Source organism: Ixodes scapularis, unplaced genomic scaffold (assembly GCF_016920785.2).
Source record: "Ixodes scapularis isolate PalLabHiFi unplaced genomic scaffold, ASM1692078v2 PGA_scaffold4__175_contigs__length_147842914, whole genome shotgun sequence".
Lineage (NCBI taxonomy): Eukaryota > Metazoa > Arthropoda > Arachnida > Ixodida > Ixodidae > Ixodes > Ixodes scapularis.
The window spans coordinates 14,974,898-15,000,413 of NW_024609879.1; the positions used below are offsets into that span (position 1 = coordinate 14,974,898).

The 25,516-nt window shown below is 46.6% G+C and overlaps 1 protein-coding gene across 1 annotated transcript in view; it reads right to left on the reverse strand.

The window, feature by feature from the left end:
• Nucleotides 1–12,793: 12,793 nt before the first annotated feature.
• LOC120846174 (cytochrome P450 2F5) overlaps nt 12,794–25,516 on the reverse strand; it is an 80,684-nt gene continuing 67,961 nt past the window's right edge. Inside the window, exons 8-10 of the mRNA XM_042293394.1 lie at nt 23,023–23,278; nt 16,619–16,809; nt 12,794–12,972 (exon numbers count right to left, since the gene is read on the reverse strand). Coding sequence (XP_042149328.1) covers nt 12,794–12,972; nt 16,619–16,809; nt 23,023–23,278 — 626 coding nt within the window. The remainder of the gene's footprint in view (nt 12,973–16,618; nt 16,810–23,022; nt 23,279–25,516) is intronic.

Below are 25,516 nucleotides of genomic sequence, written 5' to 3' on the forward strand. Positions count from 1 at the left end.
CTCAGATAAGCATCAAAATAATACCAATGTGTTGGACGAATACACATTTAGTACCAAATATTAGCAATACGATGAGCAAATAGATTACAACTTTCCCACAATATGATACGAATATAACTAAACGTAAAACCACAATGATGAGCGAATATTATACTACTCCGATGGGAAAATAAACACAACAGTTATACCATAATAGATCACAATAAGCGAATGTAATATTATGATGCGCACATGATGTCATGTTACAGAAACTTTTTCTTAAACATCCACCTAGCAAAGTGGTATAACAACACCTACGTATACTTCTTTATGGCCGGAAGTTTCAGTGTGCGTGGGAATCTTAAAGAGCCCCCGAATATAACAGACGAAGCGCAAGCGTGGACAGTGTAATAATCCAACTTAACGTCGACGATCAAGGTGAAACTGCTGCAGTGACGCGCAACCAAACGTCGACCAAGAAATATGAAATATTTATCGCGAAACTTGCTGAGTAAACATTCAAGCAACATGCCGATAACGTAGGTCTCTGTCGCTTAGCGCCCATTTCGATTTATGTTAACTCCCAAGCGCGAGCTTATGAAAGATTAGGGCGCAGTGTAAGCAGGTTTTGATCAAATGGACAGCCACTGGACGCCGCAAGTTCGCGTCCAATAACTCCCAATATCAACTTTTTTTTATACAAACAAATCGACAAACACCACACTCTAACCCCCGAGGTCAACTTCTTTTTTCGTCAAACAAAATCATGCGGAGCTCTTCCTTGATGACCTCACGGATGATACCGCCAATGCCAGGTGGTAAGGCTGATGTCGTAGCTTTATGCAGAAGCAGCGAGGCTCGAGTGCCGATGGTAGTGGCTGGCTCTTGCGAGGGGGGCGCCTTCCATGTTCGTGAATTGCGTGACGACATCTTCGACGGTGGTTGGGGGTTGCGGTAAAGACCACCGAAGATATCATCCTCTGCACCCCGCATTAGGATCTGCAGCTTCTTTTTGTCGGTGGCTTGAGGGCCGGAGCGAGCAATCGGGTGCAGAACAGCTTCGACGAAACTGGTGATAGTCTCGTGTCCGCCCTCGGCCCTCATTCGAAGAAGGTCCTCGGCCCTCTCCCGAACATATTGGTTGGTGAATGTCCGTCTTAGCCCGTCCGTTTGTAGACGGTCCTTGAAATCAAGGAAGTCTCGCGATTCTCGAACCAGTGCCTGGCCGTTTTTTTAGAGCGCGAAGTAAAAACTTTGCAGGCGCTGTTCGTCCGTCCATCGGTTGTGCTGGGCCACTCGCTCGTACTGCTGTAGCCAGTCCTCGACGTCTTCATGAGGCTCATCATGGAAGGACGTGGGCGTAGGTGCAGCAACGGACAGGGCAACGACGGGTGGAGTGGTCATCGTCGCGGTCTTTTTTAGCCTCTGCGGCAGGGGACCAAAATCCGGTGGTTGGAACGGCGACTCCTTCGGGCTTCGGCGTCTTCTGCGAAAGGAAGCATTTCGGGGTTGAGCACCTCACTTGGAAGGGGCGTCTTTAGAGTGGTACGCTTCACGGGCACATAATACACCTCCACCAAGATATTATGAATGACAAATCATGAGGCGGCGAATACCTGAAAAGACTAAACGTTTAATGGGGCTAACTTGTGCCCAAAACCAAATTAGAATAATGGAATGCGTCGTAGGCGAACGTCGATGTTGGCGCAGTAGCAGGACCGAGCCCTGGCGACGAACTAGGCTGGCAGAGCCACGCGGATCGTCTTTTGTAGGGGCACAAGTTTCGCAAACATTTGAAAAAGAATATTCGGCCTTCGAACATTCTAATCGAGAAACTTCTCGAACGTTGTAAAAACTAATATTACAACAATATAATAAAAGTTACGCAGCCCTCAGGAATTAAACCTGGAGCCTCTGCGTCTGTGTCGGGTGCGTTGCCACTTGGCCAAGCACGCAACAATACTTCGTATCATGTTCTATGTAGGCGATGGTTCCGATTAACGAAGATTGGAAAATACATCAAGGGTGCATGCTAGTGGTGCAAAACTATCGATAGTACTATCGATAGTATCGATAGTCGCCAGAAATCTATCCATAGTGAGAAAAACTATCGATAGTACTATCGATAGTCGACTATCGAAAAACTAACGATAGTACTATCGATAGTCGACTATCGAAAAACTATCGATAGTACTGATAGTCGACTATCGAAAAACTATCGATAGTCGACTATGAGAAAACTATCGTTAATCGACTATCCGAAAACTATCGATAGTCAACTATCGTAAAACTATCAATAGTACTGTCGACAGTTTACTATGGATAGTTTTGCGACACTAGTAGTTTGCGTCGCTCCCTCTAGTCTATTTATCGCTTTAATTTTTTTTTCAAACGGGGCACCAACTAGCCCAGGCACTTACCACCCCAACTTTGGTTCAGCTTTCAGTGATGACGAAGATGGGGGTTTGGGCGAAAAAAGAAAAAGGGGGAGGCGAGCGGTAGGGCGAGGGCAAGACGGGCCGGAGAGGAGGAAGCAGACGAACCGCTGGAGAAGAGAGGGGGAAACCTCCTTCTCTCTTTAGCGTTCCGTCTCCTTCCTCCTCCCCGGCCCATCTTACCCTCGACCTACCTTGTTGAGTTGTAACGGACTATGTTGGTGCAAGACTATCGATAGCACTAGCGATTGTATCGTTAGTCGCCAGTATAGTAAAAAACCATCGATAGTTGACTATCGAAAAACTATCGATAGTACTATCGATAGTCGACTATCGAAAAACTATCGATAGTCGACTATCGATAGTCGGCTATTGATAGTTCTGGGACACTATCGATAGTTTTGGAAAAACTATCGATAGTATCGATAGTCAATTTATCGATAGTTTTGCATCACTAGTGCATGCACTTGATACCATTTCAGGATGCGCAATATCACCTCTAATAATGTAGCAGACGACATCGTCGATTCTCCTGCAGTAGACGAAAGAACCTCCTTCTGCTTGGGAGCGCGTGAGCCGCGTGGAGTTGACACACAGAGTGGAAACAGGAACATATGACCAATGGGACCAGTACGTGCAACCGGGACCGATTGGCTCCGGTAGCACGTACGACTTACTGCGCGTCAAAACTAAGCTGGAATGAAAAAAAAAAAACAGCAAAAAGTAATAGCATTCGCACGGGAGTGCCAAGACACGGCAATCTGATTAAGCTCGTTCATTCCCCCCGTTTTCGGTAGAATTTCAGTGTGACTGGACTCCGCTTTTTGCTGCCACCTCTATGCCACGACGCTGTCTTTATTATCTCGGCGTGTGGTTCCGACACTGGTTTAATTGTTATTTTAATGTATGAACAGACAAACGTGACAATCACTGCGAACACCCACTGTAGCAGCACGCGCTCAGAAACAGCGCACAATTCTCAAGCATGATCAGACCGACTTGGAAACCAGTAGCCTCCGGACACATGTCTGCATGCCTTCTCTCGTTGCTATTCCAACTTCATGCGTTGGGGCAGCACAACGGGTATGTTTCGGTGGGTGCTCGGTCGTTTCAGCTCATGTTGTCCATGACTCTACAGAGGAAGGATTGTGTTGGGTGTCGTGACCCGTTGGAAGCATGTTATCAAGAGAGAGAAGCAATGCTTCCACATTGGTTCAGTGAACCTCTTAAGCAAGCTCAACATTCAGTCACAATTACACAAAAATAGTTGTGTAAACAATTAGGCGTAGAAAAATTGACTTGCTATAGAAATAAATGTAGTAGTACACGCAAACCGGTACAGGCCGGCTGACTGAAGACGCTGTAGGGGAAAGTGATGGCTCGCGTATTGCCACGAATGACAGACGAAGCGGCAGGAGAAACCGGAATAAACTAATGATGTCTTTCTTGGGCGCACACTTGTGCCAGAAACGAGCAAGTGAAGGACAAATGACTACAAAGCGGTAGCGAGCGTCGACGGCGGAAGCAGCAGGCGACGGTACATCGGTGTAAGAGCTGGCTTTCGCGAGAGAGAATCAGTGAGTGAATCGGCAATATGGCTCTTGACTATTTATCTACTATGTTCGTCATTTGGATATTCAACCGACCTAGATTCTTCGGGAAGAAACTAGGGCGACACTGACTAGGCAAGATAATTCTGGCCTCCGAATCGTTTACGCTCGAGTAAGAGTGTACGGGATCTTCTCGATGATGCACGCGGAAATGATTATGTAGTGAAAGCAAACTTCCGACAGTTTAATTTATAAAATTAAAGCTGTTCTGGAATGAGGGTTGGCTGCGGTGCCCATATCGTGCACTAGCAATTTCCTACGAGTACCATCTATTGCCAGGCGTGCCGCCGAGCGAGCGGGTGCGTGGCTGCTCGTGCGCACAGTAACCGAATGGTTACTGTGCTTGGCTGCTCGTGCGGAGGCTCCAGGCTCGATGCTAGATAGCCGAATGTAATTTTATTTATTATTTCAACTTGCCATTTTCGCAACTTCAAAAACCTTCTTATCTAACCAAGTTACGAATGGTCTGCGCGCCGAACGTTGTACGGCGAATGATCCAGAAACGCACGCGGGTACAAAATGTGCTTAGCGTTTGGGGTCGGAGTCAGTCATGCCCCAGCGCTCGATCCTGCTGTTTTGCCGACATCGACGTCTGCGACGCTAACCTTTTTCTATTTTGTATTTGGTACAAGTTGGCTTCATTAAACGTATAGTTCCTCCAGGTATTAATTAGCCGCCTCATTATTTGTCATTCGTGACATCTTTTGGGGGAGCCGCTGGGTAACGCAGCCCACAAAACGTACCCCTCCGAGGCCTCGCAGCGCGAGCCAAATCCCCCGAGAAAGCGGATCATCTGAATACACTACTGTGACCCGAAGAAGCCGCCACACCCAAGGCCTACCCCCGAAATTCAGACGTTTGCCACCCAAGAACAAACAGCCAACGAGGCCGACGATGGTTAATAAGTCGTCACAGACCCAGGCCGCAGCCACCGTCGTCGTCGCACCCCGGACTCCGACGCCTTTTTACGTTGACGTTCACTAGGACATAGATTATTGGCTTCAACACTATAAACCTGTAGTCCGCCACATCAAATGAACGACTCAGCAGTGCCTCCACAAACTCTACTTCTCACCTGAAGCCAATGCGAGGCACCGAAGCCTTCTTCACTACATGGGAGGCCTCCGCCGCCGCATTGAAGCGTACGTTCATCAACCACCACCGTCGGCAGCGAGCGAATGGTCTTTTCCAAGCAAGAATGCAGGACCACAACGAAAGCGTGACCAGCTTTGTTGAAGATGACCTGCGCCTAAGTGCCCGAGCAAATCCGGAGGACTCCAAGGAAAAGAAACATCACGTCTTCATGCGTGGAGTGAAGGGTGAAATTCTCGGTGGCCTCTTCAGCAATTCCCCGACAACCGTCGACTTTTTTGTGGCTGAAGCCACCAACATTTAGCGCGCAGTGTCGGCCTAAGAAAGCCATTACCACTGATTCCCCGGCGTGCCCGCTCCTTCAACCGTAGCATCTTCACGACTGGACCTGAACACCGTCGGTGTCGACTGCCTTCGGGAGATCGTGAGCGACATCGTCCGAGAACAACTTGGCAAGATGCTACCCGCTGCTGATTGCCCGTCCTCTCTCTCACTCGGCGACGTCGTCCGAGGAGAGGGGTACTGAGCCTTTCAGCCTAAAACTCCAGTCACCGTATCAGTACTGGAGGAGCCCCCACTAAGTTTTGCCGCAATGGTCCGACAAACACCACCAGCACCGCGTCCGTGCATGCCGAACCCCCGTCTTGAAACTCCCGCACCGCAGTATCCCCAACGCCAGGAAGATTGACCGCACGCTCGCGAATAACAAACCGCCTCAAGAAAGACCGACCTCCGGCGAACGATCGACCGACGCCCGCTCTGATGCCACTGCGAACAAGCCAACCACATCTATCGTGGATACCCCTACCGACGACGTGTTCTGCGTGTTTTCACCCGAACGATTCATGACCAAGGTACGGCTAATGCCCTCATGCCATAGATGAGTGCCTCCGACGTTCGCCATCCTCAGCACCACATCTCCGCCGTGAATACCTCTAACCATCGCCAAGACGCTCAGCGTCTCAAGCGCCACGACCCTGCCGACAGAGACTGTCTCACTTACGTCGCCGTGAAAACTAACTGCTGCAACGCCTGGAGGTGGCGTTTCCGTAGACGACTGAAGTAAAAAGCTTCCAAGAGCATTGGAGCGCTCTCACTCTACCGACGCCACGTATCGCAACAACGCCCTTGCCACGGTGCCAAACAACCTAAACGTTGTTATCGACGGCCACGACGCATCAGCACTCGTCGACACCAAAGAAGACTACTCAGTCTTGAGTCGGAGACTTTCTCGCCGCCTTTGAAAAGTGACGACGCCATGCGATGTGCCGCAAATACGAACCGCTGAAGGACACCTCATCACGCCAGGCATAAGCTGCTGTAATCGCGTCGAAATTGCCGGCGAGTCGTGTCCAGCGAATTTCTTCGGTCGCCAAAACTGTGCCAGAGATGTCATTCTCGGCATAAAATTTCTGTTTCAATATGGCGCCGTCGTCACCCATAGAGAGAACAGATTGACATTTTCGGCACCTGTTCCGCCTCCAGAGAAACCCCCAACAACGTCAGTCGTCGTCCGAGTAGCTGCCGACTACGTCCACCTGCCGCCGCGATCAAGTCTTGAGGTACCCGCCGTATCCACTGCCTCTACCTGCTCTGAGGTTCTTATGGGAGGCAATATTTAATTGCTCCTGGGAAGAGGAATAGGTGTCGTAAGAGGAGTAGCTGAATTTCAAGGATGGAGCACTGTGGTCCGCGTGACGAACTTCCGACGAGAGACGCAGCACCTCACGAAAGGTGCCGCTGAGGGCCTCGTGGAAGAACTTCGGAACGCCTTTGAAATCGCCGCCATTACTGAAGAGTCCCCACCATCTCACCAAGGCAGTACGTCGCCAGCGCAGCTCGACATTGACCCCAAGCATCCAGGCCCAAAACGACGGCAGCTGATTAAGATCCTTGCCCAATACATTGACTGCTTTGCGACATCAATGAAGGTGCGCCAAACCGCGGTTGCGAAGCAGCGCATCGTAACCGAGGACGGCGCTCTTCGTGTGCACTGATCGCCGTAAAGAGTCTCCGCAAAAGCAAGGGGGGTCATCTAGGAGCAACTGCATGAAATGCTGACCGTCAACATAATCCAACCTTAAAGCAGTCCGTGGGCCTCTACAGTCGTCCTGGTTATGAAAGACTGAACGCTTAGGTTCTGCGTGGACTACCGGCAGCTGAAAGCGGTAACTAAGAAAAATGTGTATCCACTCCCCCGCATCGACGACACGCTAGACCGGCTGTTCAACTCCCGATACTTTTCATCGATTGATATAAAGAGCGGCTACTGGAAGATCGAAGGCGACGAACGTGACCAAGAGACGACAGTCTTCGCCCCACTGAATGGCATGTATGATTTCAAGATTGTGCCCTTGGACTATGCCCATCGCCAGCAACGTACCAGCGGGCCATTAACACCGTACTGAAAGGACTGAAGGGGCGTAGCTGTCTCGACGACCTTGACGATGTCGTAGTATTTTAAAGCAACTTTGATGAGCACTTGCGACGACTCCGAGCTGCTTTCCAAGCCATACAGACCGCCGGACTCACCCTCAAGCGGTCGACGTGCCTGTTCATCTATTACGAACTCAAGTTCCTAGGCCACGTTGTTATTAACGAAGGTGTTCGCTCAGACCCAAAGAGGACTCGCACCGTGGCGGCATTTCCACGACCGACAGACAAGAAAGCCGTGCAAAGATTCGTTGGAGTATGTGCCTACTATCGGCGCATCGTTCGGGATTTCGAAAATATTTCTGCACCGCTCACAAACCTCAGGAAGGACGCCGAGAAGTTCCAATGGGCCGAGGAGCATCAGTAGGCATTCAACGAACTCAAACGAAGACTCCAGACACCACACTTACTTGGGCACTTTGATCGGGATGCGGAAAACGGGACTCACACGGACGCTAGAGTCGCAGGCCATGCAGTGGTCTGGCTTAAGTGCAAGAGAGAACCAAGCGAGTCATCTCCCCACGCAAATCGGACACTGTCCAAGGCAGAGAAACATTATTCCACGACTGAAATAAAGTACCTTGCGTTCGTCTGGGCAATCACGAAGATTAGCCTGTACTGGCACGGTAGCAGGTTCTGTGTAGCCACAGACAACTACTTACTGTGTTGGCTTGCGAACCTCAAAGACCCTCCAGGACACCTCGCTCGATGAAGTCTCCGGTTGCAAGTGTTCAGCATGGCTGTAGTCTACGAGTCACGCCGCAAGCACAGCGACACCGACTTCCTCTCCATAGCCCCTGTCGAGACAACTTCTGGCAGCAGCGACGACAATGACGACGAGCTGTTCCTAGGCGCATTGAACACCGACGACATGGTACGACGTCAACGAGGCAATCGGGACCTGCGCGCAATAACAGAGCAGCTGGAAGGGACCGGGAGTACTATGCCACGCGTTTTCTCACGAGCCCTGACGACCTTCGCCATTTGACATTGTGTGCAACACAGAGAGACCTTCGGGGACAACAACTCGCCGTGGCTGCTGGTAATCCGGACCGACCTTCGAGAGGAGACCTTTCAAGCACGTCACGACAGCAAGACGTCCAGACACCTTAGTTACAGCAAGACACTGGCCCGCATTTGTGGCAAGTATTTCTTGCCGAAGCTCCCCAAAACCGCCCACCTATCCACACTGCCATGATACGAGTGCCAGCGACGCAAGGAACAACATACGAAACCGGCAAGTCTCCTGCAGCCGATTTCTCCGCCAACTGCTCCCTTCCAGCTGATCGGAATGAATATAACGGGGCATTTTCCGCAGTCAACCCTGTGAAAGTGTTGGATAATCATTTCCACTAATTATCTGACAGTATACGCCGAGACTAAAGCCCTTCCGTCGGTGCACTGCTGTGGACGTCGTCAAGTTCTTCGTCGAGTCCGTCTTCCTCCAACAGGGCGCTCCTCTAGTCCTCATTACAGACCGGGAGTCATCGTTCATGGGTCAGCTGACCAATGAGATAATTTGTCCACACCGAACACGGTCGGACCACGGCATAACATCCACAGACCAACCAACTCACGGAGCGGCTCAACAAGACTATCGCCCATATGATCGCTATGCACATCGACTTAAGCACAATATATGATATACAGTATTGCAGTGCATCACGTTTGCCTACAACACTGCAGTTAAAGGGACCACCAAATGACACCATTCCAGATGGGGCATGAAAGAAAGGTTAAAACGATGCTTTACGCAATGCTGCCCCACGACCCTGCAAACGACGGAACCGACGACGCCCAGTTGAATACCCAACAAGCAGAGGAGGTCCGCCAGCTCGCGCGCCTGGGGATCCATGACCAACAACGTGTTGACGCGAGACAATATAATCTTAGTCGTCGCGACGTCCACTTTGAGCCCGGAGACAAAGTGTGGGTGTGAAACCCATTCGCCGCCACTACCTCAGCGAGAAACCGTTAAAAAGGTAATTTTGACCCTACAAGGTGCTTGGGTTACACAGGGACCTGAACTACAAGGGGATTTCCGCACGAAACACGAATTTTATCAAGCCGCCCTCTACGACCGGAAGTCGTTTACGTCGTGCGCCTCAAGCGGTACTACGTTCTTTAGCACTGCGAACTGTGTTTTCGCACTACGCTCGACAGGACTGTGTTCGTCATGGCTTCGTCGTTTCCCTTTTTTTTCGTTTGTTTTTAGGTTTTTGTTTCCTGACACGTTGCCTCGATACGATTAGCTTTTAAAGGGGGAAGGGGGTCATGCCACGCGCGTCGCCGAGCGTGCGCGTGCGTGGCCGAAGGGTTGCCGTGCTTAGCTGTCGCGCGGAGGCTCAAGGTTCGATTCCAGGGAGCGGAATGTTATTTTATTTATTGGTTCAACTTGGCGTTCTTCGAAGTTCGAGAACTTTGTCGTCGCATCGAGTTACGGATGTTCTACGCGCCGAACGTTCAACGCCGAATGTTTCAAAAACCCGCGCGTGCACAAAACGTGCTCCGCGTGGCGAGCTGGAGTCTGTCTTGCCCCAGCGATCGATCCTGCTGCTTCGCCGACATCGACGCCTGCGACGCTAACCTTTTTTTTTTCTTCTTTTTGGCACAGCTTCGCTTACGTAAACGCTTAGTCTCTCCAGTTATTAGCAGTCTCATCATTTGTCGTTCTTGAGAGTATTCTTATGACAGAGTAGTGCTCTGGTCTTGTATGACGTCAGACAAAGTTGCTCCTTGGCTCCTTGCTGTAAAGACTACAAGGACGACGTGGTGCCACCATACACAATTTGTGGGCATCCAGATTCCCCGAAGTTATGTGACAATGACATGAGCTTGTTTAACATCTTCGATAAGTTTTTTTTAGAGTATCCAATAACAAAATTTGTCGAAAGCTTTTGAGACGTTTAGCTGGATTTGGTTGAGGGGTGCATATATTTCCAGGTGAGATGTGGCAGGCTACACAACTGGGCATAACTCACATCTCACAGCTGGCTCCACTAAAAATAAACTTGACGTCTACATGTATGCAGTAGTCGATGCTGCGTTTAGTCATGGATAATTAGATGTCAATTTACGTACTAAATCAAATAACGTTTGATAAGATTTGCCTATATGATTATTTGTTCATATCAAACAACTTAATATGAAGTTATTTCTGCGCGAATATCGTGTTGAGCGTTGTGTTTCCAACTGACACCGCGCTATTATTGGTCCGAGTCTTGTGATCATTTATTATGTGCCTCCGTTGACATTCGATGAACTGAAGGTGCAGAGCGGCCCGAGTTGTCCTTGTTAGGAAAAAAAAAGGCTCTCTCAAAGCGCTTCAAAAAGTCATCCGAGAGCTTTGCTGTTTATATTCTGCGCCGCTGTTGTAGGTTCCGGTGCGTTTCCTTTGAAGCTTTGTCCTCAGTCGTACCATCGGCTTGATGACCTGGTGGAAATGTTTCTTTTCTCTCCAAGACACTTCCGCCCGCAACGGCAATTTCTTTTCCGCGTCAATTTTGTGCAGAACCGTCTAGCCGGTTGACGGTGTTGAGAAAGTTGATTCTTCGCGCCCAGCTTATTTCCAGAATTACCACCCATTCTCTTTCTTCTACTCAGTAAGATTCTCCCTCGAAGTTGGCCATCCTGTGCGAGGAGTGGATACAGATCAAAGGTCTCCGAAAACTATTATTGCAGTTGAACGATGACCGACAGGAAATTTACTGCCATTGCATTTACTTTCGTTCACCTGACTTTTTTAACCCCGTACAGAAGCATGTGTCTCGATTACATGCAATTGCACTCTTTTTTTTTTCTGATGATCGTGGTCTGAGGGTGTCCACGTGTTTTTCTTGTGAATTTCGCAAATTTGCTTGGTTAAACCATTTCGAGGTTTGCCAGTGCTTTCGTTTTATGTGTTGATAATTTTACAGGGATTTAATTAGAGAAGACTTTATAACGAGCTGTCCTTCGAGCTGTTGAACGTTTGGCCAGTCGAATAACTCACAGTTTATAAACAAAAGAAGCGTCGTATTGTTCAGTTTTGAACGAAATCCGTCAAGGAGCAGGTCTTCACTAGCGGAAATTAGATTCTACCAACGTTTGGGCTACAAACAGCAGAGGTTTCCATCTTGGCGGCGGGCAACAGAAGATTAATAATTGCAGTATATTTTGCATACTGTTGAGTTCTCGATTGCTGTTTTCCCGGGAGGAAGGGCCGGAAAAAGGAGCCTTTCATCCCACTGCTGATCTTTCAACTTTGCCTAATAGCTTTATCGACCGCACACTCTTGTTCTTTATCCAAAGGGTTAGTGTGAACCCTACAATAGACGAGCTAGACAGCTCCGAGTTGCTTCAAGGGTGTTAGATCTCCTCATATGTATAAAATGTTTCATATTTTAGACATGTAACTACTACAAGCACCATATCGATATGCTTTTGGACATATCTAAAGCAACTGAGCAACTCATTACCCAATCGCCAGTTGAGTTGCAAAACTGTTTTGTCAAAGGGTCTGATCTCGATAAACTATGAAAAATAACCTGGCAACGGCACTGCCTTTTTACCTTTCGTGTTTTTGTCTAAGTCAAGAAAGGCATTCTAGTAAGGCTACTGTCAAATTTCTTTATTTTACTTGATCTCTGTCGGCCGTGAGACCCTCGATTCCAGCTTGGAAACTTATACATGATCAAAATATTTTTGATAGCAAAAAAAAAAAAAATAAATAAAAACCGAACTAAACAATTTATAACGTCAAAGAACACCCGATGCGTAAATATGCCAATATATATTGCAAATAGAGTTAATTACGGAGTGTTTGGCCTACTTCCTTCGCCCTGCAAGCAATAAAATGTCATGTGTTTTGTAACTTTCAATGTTATATCATTACAGTAGGTCGAAATAAATAGTGAAATGTTTCAAACTTAAACACTTCCAAATCATTTGGATCTACTATAAACACGCAATAAATTAACCATTGATATCTTTTCCAGCAATGAGGCATGCATTATAGTAGGATGTGCTCAAAATCTAAATTAACATAACGTTTTATGAAATATGAGTACGTAAATAACAGTGAACTCCTACCAAAGAACGTGTACCAACGGTGGTGAAGAAACCTTAACTACGCCTATTTGTGAACAACTTCATGCAAAACTATATACAACGCTGTACGGTAAGACAATGGGCATAGTTTATTAAAACCCTAACTGCAGTGCAATTTAACGTAACACACATGAAGTAAATCATGACTAGTGTAGGCTATGTGCGTGAAATGAAGCGCAATTTCTGCATTTTAGGAACGTTGAAGGTCACGCAGTCGACAGACAAGTCAACTGGAATGTTATCTTCAGGCATCACAATAAACTTTTGCAGAATTGTTGTGAGATACAAGAAAATCTGAATATTGGTGGGCGTCTCTGCTGGGCACATTCGTTTTCCTGGAAGTAAAATAAAAGCGCAATTAGATTCAGTCGTATCACCAACTGTATTCAAGTACCTATTCTAATTTTAATTCAGCAACTAAATATGTTTTCTACCTGTTATATGTAGAATGAGAACGCGGAAAATGTGTGCTCTATAATAGGGGTAAAGCCGCGTGATTTCTGCCGCTTCGCTAGGACCTGCCGCTTCGCTAGGACCTGCTGCTTAACCGGGAGATGCATAGGAACAATAATCCAGCTAGGTTTGCTGAGTTACTCACTCGAGGCACAGTCCAGCGGACAGAAGCAGTGGTGTTGCATCGGTGGGGCTCGCGTCGCTCCCGGCTGTTCGCGCTAGCTACATTGGTCGCTGGTTAGCGCCACCAGGCTCAATTCCCGATCACTGCGGCAGCTTTGAGGCCTTTTCTTTCCCTCAGAAAAAAAGAGCCACTCGACACGCCGTTCCCGCGGGCAACTTTCTGGTACTATGCAGTCAATACTATGAGCCCCCGTGTGCACCCAAGAACCTGGAGAGCTGATCGAAGGTGTTCACGCGCCCTCTTCACAGCTTCTAAAATACCACAGAAAGTTGTTCACGTGCTTTGGCGACATGCGCGAACAAACCCGTTGCTCTGCTCGACCCTCCAAAATTGGCCAAAACGCTTAATTTGACGTCTTCAGTAGGATTCATTTTACGTTTACTAATATATCTGTAAAGGGATCGGTGGCCGAGTCTGTTAACACACCGCAGCTGAGAGCGCGTGAAGCGAAAGGTCGCACTGCAGAACTCATAATTCCCGGGTTAAATCCCCACCTCTTCCCGCCTCAACCTGGATGAGCGTCGTACCGGCGTGCGGTCATGTACGTTTAACTACTGCGTGGTGCACGTCAAAGACTTGAAGCTAGCGGTTGTACTGCACTGGCTAAATTTCTCATCTAAGGCTGAGAGACAAGTCGCCCATTGAGGCTAACTTTCGGTTGTCTCAACGTACATAGGACATAGTAGACATATCGCTAAGTTATGCTAACATAAAAGGGAATGTCCGGAATGTAAGCGCACGTCCTGTAAGTGCTCGCCTTCCTTGTCTGAAAAAGTTGAAATAAATAACCAAAAAATAAAGTGATGACAAACGCGCCTGAAGGATGCCATATCAGAACAGTTACTGCTTCAGATACCAGCATGTGCACCTCGTGTAACCACTGAAAGCATACTCCTTGGTGCTTAGGTAATAAACCTTTCTTGATAAAGCCCCTCGATGTGTTTACGGTTGCCTCGCAAGTAGTGGCAAATGCGACAGTGCACGAGGCTCCTGTCTCGAGCGGTTCTTGGAAGCAAATGGCGGCGCTGCGCTGAAATGAATGGCTCTTGAAATCAAATGGCAGTCGGGCACCTGATCGTGGCACCTGTCTAGCGCGTTTCCACAACAATAGTTGGCGGTACTTAAAAGCGTGAATTTTATCAAGGGACATTTCTCGAACGTAGCGTGTGCCTTGAAGCGGCACGCGTGAGGCATTATTAAAACTGTGAGGGTCGCTGATCCGTCGTCTTCTGCTACCGCCGTACTGTCTGTGAGAACTACGTTTACTATGCGTTCGCACTGGGTTCCTGTGTCCGGCAGACGACAAACTTTGCAGCACCCTTTGCTTCGCTGCGTTGCCCATATGAGTTGAGAAACCCTCAATCATAGCACGTCCGTCCATTTCCCTTTTGTAGATGCACCATCCTTCTGGATGTGCCAGGGTTGTTTTTTTAATGCGCCAACACGCGCGGGCCACGCGTCAAAATAGCGACATGTCACTCACGCATCCAACCTGTTTTTTTACATATTTTTTGCTACGGGAATCAGTTGAGCTAGTTAGTACATATTATTTTCTTTCGCAAGTAAAAAAAAAACGCACCATGTTTCTACAACGTTTAAAAACCGTTACCTCGCCTGGATACATAAATGCCTTAAGAATGGCGCTGCAGTTCCGGGGGTAGTGTGTGCCACCTTGCATGCAAAAGCACGACAAAGCTAGATTTGGCGTGGCTAAAAGGCGCCACACCCTTATAGTTTCCGCAATGGTCCGGAGCGCTCACTGGTGGTGCAGTTGTTTCCACAAAGGGCGCATTGTAAGACTGTTTAACTTTCAAGGTATTGGTTGTTGTTGAGCGAAAGCTATCACCGTTCTTTCTACACACACCGTCGAAATTGCCACTGGCATTTAATAATCCTACTCGTTGCTATAGTCCGTTCACCCTTCAGCTGAAACTATTCACCGTTCACCCTTAAGCTGAGACTAGAAGCTCCGCCTTCAGCGCGAGCATTCAACTCCTGCTAACACAAGTGCGAACGCGCAGGCACGCGCAAACAAAGCACTGCGGAAGCCAGCCAGCTCGTGCTGAAGGCGGAGCTTCTAGTCTCAGCTTAATGGTGAGCGGTGTTTAGGTGTGAAAAAATTGAGGTTGTGTGGATATTCGTACAGCGAGTCGTTGGTCAGCCATTTTTAAAGTTTCGACGAGGCACTCGCTGTACATAAGCAATTTAGCCAGTGCGGTACAACCGCTAGCCTGGGGTCTTCTATATGCACCACGTAGTAGTGATACACGACCGCATGCCCGTACGATGCTCATCCAGATCGAAACGGGAAGGGATGGATACTGAACCCAGGATGTCTGGCTTCTACAGCGCGAGCTTTCGCTCCACCTGCTCTGAGCTGGTGTGTGCTAGCCCACTCGGCCACCGATCCCCCCTTTTAGGTGCAAAAAGTACTGCCGCAAATGTTTCGATTTAGCACGCTCACATTCGTAATAGGGCGGTTAGGTAGTTTAGAGTGCCTTAATATGAAAGGCCTAAATTTTAGCACAAGCATCGAAGCTGTAAAATCCACAGTGTGAAATTTCGATAAAGAGAGCCCGATAATAGGCAGCACAACGTATATAACTTTCAAGAGAAAAAACAGTGAGAGGGGTTGAGCTTAAAGATATCATTTTTTTTTTGTATTTAGAGATACAGTAACTGCAGGGCAGGTATGGTTAACACTTTTTTGTTTTGTGTTTTATTTGACAACATGCACATCTAAAGGAGGAAATGTCACAGGTCTAAAAGAAAAACCTGCGCCAGAACTAGGAGGCGAATCTTGGAGCACCGAGATAACTAACCGCGACAACTGGCTGCTTTACGAAAACGGCAAACTTTATATTTAAGAAAACAATGGTTGTATTCAATTTTAAGGGCGAACAGTAACCATTATAGAGCTGTATTATGAACCATACATCGGCTACTCCTTTGGCCAACGAGATGTCCTGTGCATCCTTTACTCTGCTCAACCTGGGTGTGGTTCACTTTTTTTATCCAAGCTTTTCATCACTACATCAATTAGTCTGATTCAAGAAGGATTCCGCAACGGCGCAGGACATTCTCACAGAGCGTAGAAAGACAACCAGCAGCGCACAAAGTACGTTTGGGTGCTTCCTCTCCAACATCCTCTGCAACGCAGATGAGCCGCGGGAAATCAAGGCGGGACAGGTTGCGTAACTCCCTTACGGAAACCAATAGCACTTGGAGATTTAGCCGCTTGGTGTTGCCTTTTTTGTACAAAGGTCAATTGAGTAGCTCGCATCTGTTTAAGCGCGACGTTTGTAGCCGTTACGTTAAAAATGCGTTATAATTACTCAGTTTACCGGCAGAAAATGGCACTAAGTGCTCAGGCCTTGGAATCAAACCCGAGCCGTCATTCTTCAGAAACCTTGAGGGATCAAAGGCTTCCGGATCCTTCCACAGGGTTGGATCCATGTGTACAGCCCATAGATTCGGCAGTACGATGGTTCCTTTGGGAATCATGTAGTTGTCGATGCTCGTGTCCTCCAGGCAGCTGCAACACGAGTTTAAACCTTTCGGAACAAAGTTATTTTTTCTTTTTACGTATACTGAAAGTGTAAATAAGCAAGATATCGGGCTCAAGATGTTCAATGAACACGACATCGCCTGTGGCCACGACAAATGCATCTTCCGAAAATGCTGGAAATATTTTATTCATGATACCATTGTTTCCTGGTAACGTTAAAAAAGTAGCGCATAGGATTAGAATAGGTGCATTAAAAGAACAAAAAACGTCTACGATAATGCTACAAATTTACTAATTATACCGCTTATATGCAGCCGAGACCGAGAACATGATGCGCAGTTTATTTTAAATTGCATTTGACATCATTATGATACTTTGTTCGCTACCGAAGAAGAATCGCATCTTATATTTTTAATTCAAACACGTATTTGTAGTTGGTGTTCCCTTTTGTGAATGATATCAACAGGGACAGTGCTAAATTGTGGTTAAGGGTTGGTACTATCGGAATCAAATGAAATGCGAACAGGTGCAGAATTTCCATCGCACAACCGGCGCATCGTCGAACCTTGGGTTGTGCTGGGCTAGGGTCAAACGCATCGGAGCAGGACGCACATCGTCGCAGCTCCCTACGGTCTACTTCGCAGATTTATCAGTTTTTTATTGGACTCCAGGAGGCGCAGCGTGTGTTGGCGGCTACTCGCTTCAGTGTTCGCATTTCATTCGAACCCGGTAGTACATGAAAAATAAATTAGTTTGTAGCTCATAAACCACCACAATTGGATTACGTGATTCTCATGAATCTTCATAAATCAAGGACAAATTCAAGTTCGCATAGCATTGTGTATGATTACAAATATTGTCTAGTGACGAAGAACAAAAAAAAATCTAAAAACGTAAAAATTAAAAAAAAAATTATATACGATTATTTTATGCCATTCACTATGAAACTAAACTAATACAAACGATTGTTCGGGTTATTACTTATCTCCATCAACAAGCGGTATTGTTTTAATTTAATCGGAGTCAAAACGCTTTGTTATTTTATGTATAGGTGTCATTGTATTGAGTCGCCAGTGATGCCACCTGTGTGTTTCCGAAGCAAATTTATCGTTTACAGGGTTCCACTTAGCGAACTCACGTCATAGCCAAGAGATCCCGCAATTTTACTGTTCAATAGAGGCAACGGGGTAGATAGAATTTCAAGTTTTGTCCTTTCCTTTCAAAATAATGTTTTTGTTCATTGTTTTTAGAAACAAATAAAACGGCCTCCAGAAAGCACATGGATTATAATAATAATTAAATTAATGCAAAGGTGCAAGCGAGCTGGACAAGAATGACCAAAGTTTTTCCTAAAGAAGGGGAACAAAGGGGACAAAGGACAAGCATAAATTTCCAAACACAGCTATAGGTGACTGGTGCGGTGTCGAAAAACGTCCGCCTGACACTCCATATCGAACCAGGGACCTCTCTCTTTCCAGGAGAGCGCTTTACCAACTGAGCTAATCAGGAGTTAGACGTCAGTAGAGCAAACAGGTTTTATGAACTGCCTCCAGTCTAAGACCAGCAAGGGTGAACGGCGCGCATTTAAAGGTTATAATAATAATGCAATTGTCCCTTTTTCCCCCTTTCCAGGAATTCTTATTGTCATTCTTGTCCATCTCGCTTGAACCTTTCCAGTAATTGCACTATTACCATAACCCTAAAATCCAGGCCGTTCACACTTGTCCGTCTTGGACTGGTGTCAGCAGATAAACCCCGTTTGCTCTACGGACGTCTAACTCCTTGTTAGCTGAGTTTGTAGAGCGCACCCAATTGAGAGGTCCCTGGCTCGATACCAGTTCCAGGCGGATTTTATTCGGTCGCGCAGAAGTCACCTATAACTTTGTTTTGATATTTTTGTTTGTTTTTTGTTCTTTTTGTTACCCCTCTCCCGGGGATTATTGTCGACATGGAGGATATTGTCTTGGAAATCGCAGTTTTCGCAAATGCTTGGTAGCAGGAATCTACAAATCCGTCACAGGTCGGTCCAGTTCTACTAAACCCCTAAGCTGACAGTGTGGGATGCTCCACGCTTGCCTGACCATTCAGCCTCCTCCCTTTTTTTTTTCTGACCCCAATCTTGGCGCGTTGGTATGTGCTGAAGCCTGGTGATGAGGCAAAAGGTATCAGTGCTGCGGAACGGGCACCCCCATTCCAATTCCATTCCGGGGAATAGGAGTTTCCGACCATCCCATTCAAATCAACTCCCCGGAATGGTGACATTGGGCCTATTCACACTCCTGGAATGAAGGAAATTAACTATTCCACTCCTCTAATTCCTAAACGCAAAAAATGGCCACCCACAGTCACATTCTGTTGGTGAAAAAAAATTATCAGGACGTTGCTGACGTTATCCAACACAGAGACGACTGCAAAGGTATGTAAAGGCTTCCTAAAAGCATTATTTCTAGTAAACCAAAGGGTAATCGTAAAATGCACTTTCTGCCACCTGGTGTCACTTCGGACATTAATTGCGTGATCAAGCACAGAAACTCGCGAGTCGCAACAAATGTCAAAACTAAAAACACTCATTTTCTTCCCAAGCGAACCACATCCTTTCCATATGTACACGGTTACCGTGTCGATTGTTTCATAAGTCTTTAAAAATGTCTAGTTCCTGCGTGACGCAAGATGAAACCACCTTGCACTCTGCTTTGCATACTTGCACAGCCGATCCGCCAGTGCGGGGAAGAAGCGACGCCGCGTATACCCGCTCCAAATGTCCATGCACTGCAGCAAGACGTGAACACCGCTGAGAAAGTGCAATCGGTATACCGCGTCTGCACAAGGAACTGTAGAACCATATTATAGGACCTGCCTTAAAAGGTAAACCTTTACGTTTGCTTTACAATTCTTGCGATTTCTTAACATATTCAATCCAAATACTTGTTTGTGTTTCACGAAAACACTAGAAGATCGGCTCGGTTAAATGCAGGAAGACGAAATGGTCATTCTTTTGGTTCGGTTCGGGTTGAGTAGCTTCGCATTTTGTTTATCTTTGGTTCTGGTTTAATTATGGCTCAAAATAAATGTTCGGTTACCGGTATTACCTAGCGCGAAGGAGTTGAAACCGCTTTTTAAAGAACCGTGCGTAGCTCCTAATCGTTAAAAAGAAAGGGCCACTTGAACACGGCGTCATCAGCATTAAAAAAGTTAGATCTCCGGAAACAATAACAGCAAAACAAATATGCGGTTGATTTCGTTTTGTGATCTTGAATATTTAACTCAAACGCCGTTCTATAAGAATTACGCGGTTATAGGCGCTTGGAAAACTACCAAAGTACAGTACTCAGATGTGAAGCATAATGACACGTACTTGACGGAAGCACGCGCCGAACTCGCCAACTATTCAACAAGAAATGCAATTATTCGTTGCTTGTTTAGACAGCAAGTGTTTAGTCTGCCAGAGTATGGTGACATTGTTACCCACTTTTGGGGAAGAATTTAGCATGTGCAGTACGACTGCTGACATGCGGTATTTAACGGGAATCATGTAGTACTGGCACGACCGCACGCCGGTACGACAATCGAACCACTGGGTTGAAGGGAAAGAAGACAACAAAAACCGCTCGAAAGACGAGTAAGAAATTGGATATAAAAATACAACGCACAACTTGCTGTTTCTAAAAACGCTCACATACAAAAAAAAAAAACATTATTCTAGCAGGACAGAGGGATTTGGGCGATTAAAGTCCCAGCAACGGGCGCCGCAGTGTCGCGCTCGTCGCGGCTTCGCCTCTAGCCGCCTCCAGATTTCGGCACCGTGAAACAAACGCACCGAGAGTTGGCAACTTTTTAAAATATTTAATGCTTATATCCACATTTTCCTTTCTTGGGGAATATTGCTTAGCAACAAGACAAAAAGATACACATTCACACACAACACACAAATAATGGCTCTGACACCTCTCGACATGGTCAAAAGTACTCCATTTTATTTTATGATGCACCCCAATAGACAACGAGCTTCAGGAGCTAACCCATAGGTCGTAGCTTGTCACGTGACTTTGCGCTCCGCACGTCGCTCCGCCCAAGCGGAAGGGCCGGTGACACCCCCTGAGCTATGAATAGGCTCCGGTGTCTCGCCGAGGTCAATTCATGCTGCACGACATGAAATCTACTTATTTGTTCATTGTTACTGAGATGTCTCCATGTCGTCGCTGCTGTATGTTTAGTGAAAAATGAGCCGCTGACATAACCATCGCGAATATTTAATTGACTTCGCTCCGACACCACCAAGTAGGGGTGTGGCTCAAAATGTATTACGCCGAACCGGTTCCAATAAATCGGTAACCGTTACATGAGATGCCAGTTCTGGCCCTGTTCGAGTTCAATATAAAATGCTTAATTTCAGCTACATTTTTTTCCTGTTCAGTTAAAAATAAAGCTTTCGCTTCGGTTTTTGGTTCGGTTCGACACCCTGGTTAAAAGACTAATCGCGCATGATTACAACAGCCACTTTGTTGCGTCTCGCGGCGCCAGGAGCGACACGTTGTTCGTCTACAGCTATTATATTTCGGTAGCTTCACTGAGGGCGTTTCATTTTAATCCTCGAAGGAGCATAAACCAATGAGACACCCGAGTCGTTAGTCTCCTCCAGTGCAACAATGCAATTTTAAGATAAACTTTCCATGCGCTAGCGAGTTGTCCAATAATCCCATAGGACCAAGATGAAACTTGACACAGCTTGAAAAGAGCCCATTATATATTTTCACTTTAATCCGGACAAAAAGCGCCTAATTCCATTCCCACTTCAACCCCCCTGCGCTGCCGCCGTTCCATCCCCATTCTATTCCGGATTTGTGAAAGTGCGGAATGATTTCGGACGGAATTGTTTCAACTCCGGAGTCACCACTCCGCCACACTGAAAGGTATACGCATGCTTTGTCTAGAGTGTCTTCATACAGACGCGCGTTTTTGCTTTAGTGGTGATATCTCAGCCATTTTTCCGCCCAATCGAATTTTTATGCATTTTGAAATGCGCACAATCTGGTGTCACTCAGCTCGAGAGCGTAGCTTTGGTAATGCATAAACGCCTATTTACCACCCAAGTCACGCACCGAGTGCGCCAGTGCATCACGCGCGGGCACATTTAGAGGAACAATGGATGTCTTCACCCTGAGACAGTCTAGCGCTGGACAGAGAGACATGTAGGCACCCTAGTTTTGTTCATCTAGCTTGTACCACCCAAACAAATTGAACGTACGTGCTTAGGCAACTTAAGGTCGGTCTGTCTTTGCGGCGCGGTAACACTGGTATACGACATAAATTAGGCATTTTGCCAACAGTCTCACTGATAGCCTGGGGTTGTTAACGGACCTCACTCAGGAGTGATACAGGATCAGTAGCTACGAGTACGTGGCTACGAGTACGTAGCTACCACCTCAATGTTAGCTTAAGGTTAGATGAAGTATGATAGAAACTGCAGTGTTTTCCGATTCTTGCAGCGATGCCGTGTGTGAAGAGAATTCCAAGACTAACTGGCTGTCGGCCTAAGTCGTGTTCAACCGCATTCAACAATGTGCTGTTTTAACATAATATTAAAAAGCTACAATCGGCAGGGACGCTCACTGTGCTTCTCTGTCCCGCACCGAATATCGCTTTCTTGAATAGAGACGTTATCGGCGCTTCTTTATTTTAATCTGCGAGTGTCAATAACTTACCGATTTGGTTGCCACAAAATTTGTTTTAAAATGCAGTTCGGAGTACGGCCGCTACCCTGAAGTGGCACTAGTATCGGAGCTTCTGGTTTCTGATTCTCGTTAGGCCCTTCATTTACCGTCCGTTGCTCCTCTCGTTTCTTACCGATGTAACCCATTTCGCCCATCTGCCAGGATTCCGCAGTCAAGAAGTGTGCAGGTATGGCATTCGGGCGCCGCCATATCGCTGCTGGCATATGTAGACCTTCTAATAGCCAAGCCGGATGGATGAATAGATGAATGCTAACGGCTGTACTTTTTGTCGCATACAGTAGCTTGCCCCAGCTAGCTCGGAATTTAAAAGCAAAAAGTATGATTTTTCTCCTCCGTGGGTCCTGCTAAGGCGTGCCCCCGGTTGCCAGGCACACGTCTAAAAAAACAATATTTCATCTAAGGCGGCCAGTCTAGCTTTTTAAGCGCGTCGGTTTGCAAACTTCCATAGAGGAGGATATGCGTCTATATAACATATGATAAAATACTGAGAATTATTTCTCTCGTGTACCCTCTTGGAATTCCCATTGGACTCATCGTCCTCCAGCGGTGAGTCTCCCAGATGCAGGCCATTGTGAAAGGCATGCTGTAGCGGTCCTCCCAGGTGGGCGCTCGTTGCTGTCCAATCACACTGTCGACTTCTTGTCGAATCCGGTTCTGAAGGCTTAGCATGTCAGCACAGTTCAGCAGATGCCAGACGATGCTGTTGCTCACGGGATCCACGCCGGCACCCATCAAGCCCACTACATGACCGGCAGCGTATTTTACTGCAAATATACGCCCAGCGTTTTTAGAGATAATGATATAAAGTGTGTATTTGTTGAACACACGATTACTTCTAACTTTGAGCCACGCAATTCTACGTACTATGGTAACTGGAAAAAGTCTCAAACAGGTGTGTGTACCGCGTTCACCTTCGTCGTCTTTTTATTTCCGCCACATGACGTCACAGTTGCTGCCGTTGCAATCGTGACGGTGCACGGTCGCAAACCCTTGTTCTCCCGAATTATGCTCTCCAGCTTGAAAGTACACGGTAGCTTCAGAAGCCAGCAGTTGGGGTCCCGTGATGGCACGGTACTCGCCTTCGCTTTTACTCGTTGCCGGAACTTACATGACCAAACTCCAGTAACGTGACACCCGGCAGCACGACAGGCCAGCTCCTGTGACGTGATTTGTTGCAACTTCGGGACCCATTTGAATGCATGCGGGTAAGATCGTTGAACACACCAGTCGGAGACGCGTTCAAGTCATTATAGTATATACCAATCTTAAATAAGCCCGGAGGTCTCCTTTCCCGCAGAGCACTTAAAGATTGAATCACTGCGAATCATGATGTCACCTCCGTTAATGAGAAGGTCAAAAATACGTTCAGAAGTAAAAATGTTACGTAATTTTGCTGAGCGTGTTGGTGATAACGTTTAGTACTAGAAAGAATAAAACACAAAGGACAGACCATACAACGCATCGACTTGCAACTATGCATGATTTCCCAAATATGTTCACTGTTAGTCGCAGATTTATTTTAGGTATAATTATCGTTTCGGCTTCATGATTCGCCAAGCTCTCTTTGTAGGTTACAGGAATTGACTCTCCGAGCATTCTGGAGGAATGCAAATCGACGTATACATTTTTAAGAATGGATAGCAAAGAAACATATAGAACGAGGTACATTGAAAGCTCAAGTTTGCTGGCAGACAAAGAACCGCCAACACAAAACTGTAAAGTGGGTAGCGGTTTGAGTTACGGTTGATACGTCACAGTCTACCACAAATGTGGCCTTGCGAAGTCCTATTTTTCGTTTTACTACAGTTGCCTAAAAGTGTGTTATGTCTTCAAAAGGTATTCTTCGTCAAATAGCATAACCGAAGCTTTTTTCGTCAATGTTCGCCTTCGCTGATGACGGAAATAAATATTGTTGCAACGCCCCATGGATCCGCTCTTGCAATGGTATTCGCTCTTTCTCGCATGAGTTAAAACCCGATGCCGCCAGTGTGCAAATTGCCCTCAGCAGCTTCCGGTCTTAAGCCATAAGGCAGTTTCTGCAGTATTTACGGCACCACATCTAAGCGGAATTTTTGGGAAATTGTTTCTTATGGCGCTCTCAGACGTAATTTACTCTTAAGAGAAAAGAACGATGGGTACATAATTAGGAAATACACACGGACCGGAACTGCGCCAGGGCTCCCCGATAGATGGCACCACTAAGTTTGTTGCCAAACAAAAAGAGAGCGAATAGAGGCTGAGGCCTCACGACGGCCAGAAAAAATGACGATATAAGTCGGTGTTTGAATCTCTATTATAACACTTGGTCGCTCCGTGATAATATTTATAATATAGCACTGTATACTACAGAAAATAGCATTCATCTTCATGTCAAATATGTATAAATAAATTAAAAATTCAGCTCGGATGGAAAACGTGGGGAAAATGGCGTTTCCGATCGAGCATGATTTGTTAGTAGCAGACTTGTGCCTATCTCAAATACTCTACTCAAGGTACTGTATTTCAGATACTTTTTAAAGTATCTTGGTATCTTGCAAATACTTTTGATCGAGAGTATCTTAAACTTTGTTTTAATTACAGTTCTGAGTATCTTGCACTCATTACCTTAAATACATTTTTTACATTCCACCATTTTTCGAGTTTTTCGGTATGAAGTGGCGTGGCGTGGCACGAGCAAACGTGAACATTCTTGCGAGCAACCAAATCCTGCTGACAGCTCCAAATAGCTAGGGTGACTTTGATTGAGCTCGTGAAAACATCGCTTTTTGTGCCGATTGTAACTCCTATTTCAGCCGTAAGTTTGCATAATGAAGGTATTCCCCTCGCCTTCTCAAGGGCGCCTTTTGTTTCCATAAAGTTTCTCCCCAAAAAATCCTCAAAAAAAGGTGTGGTTTTACGGAAGTAAAGATGCCACCGTGAGCCCCAACGCAGACCGGAAAACGAACTACGACAACAATGCAGGCCTGAGTATTAAGGAAATAACAAATAGAAGAAAATAAGAA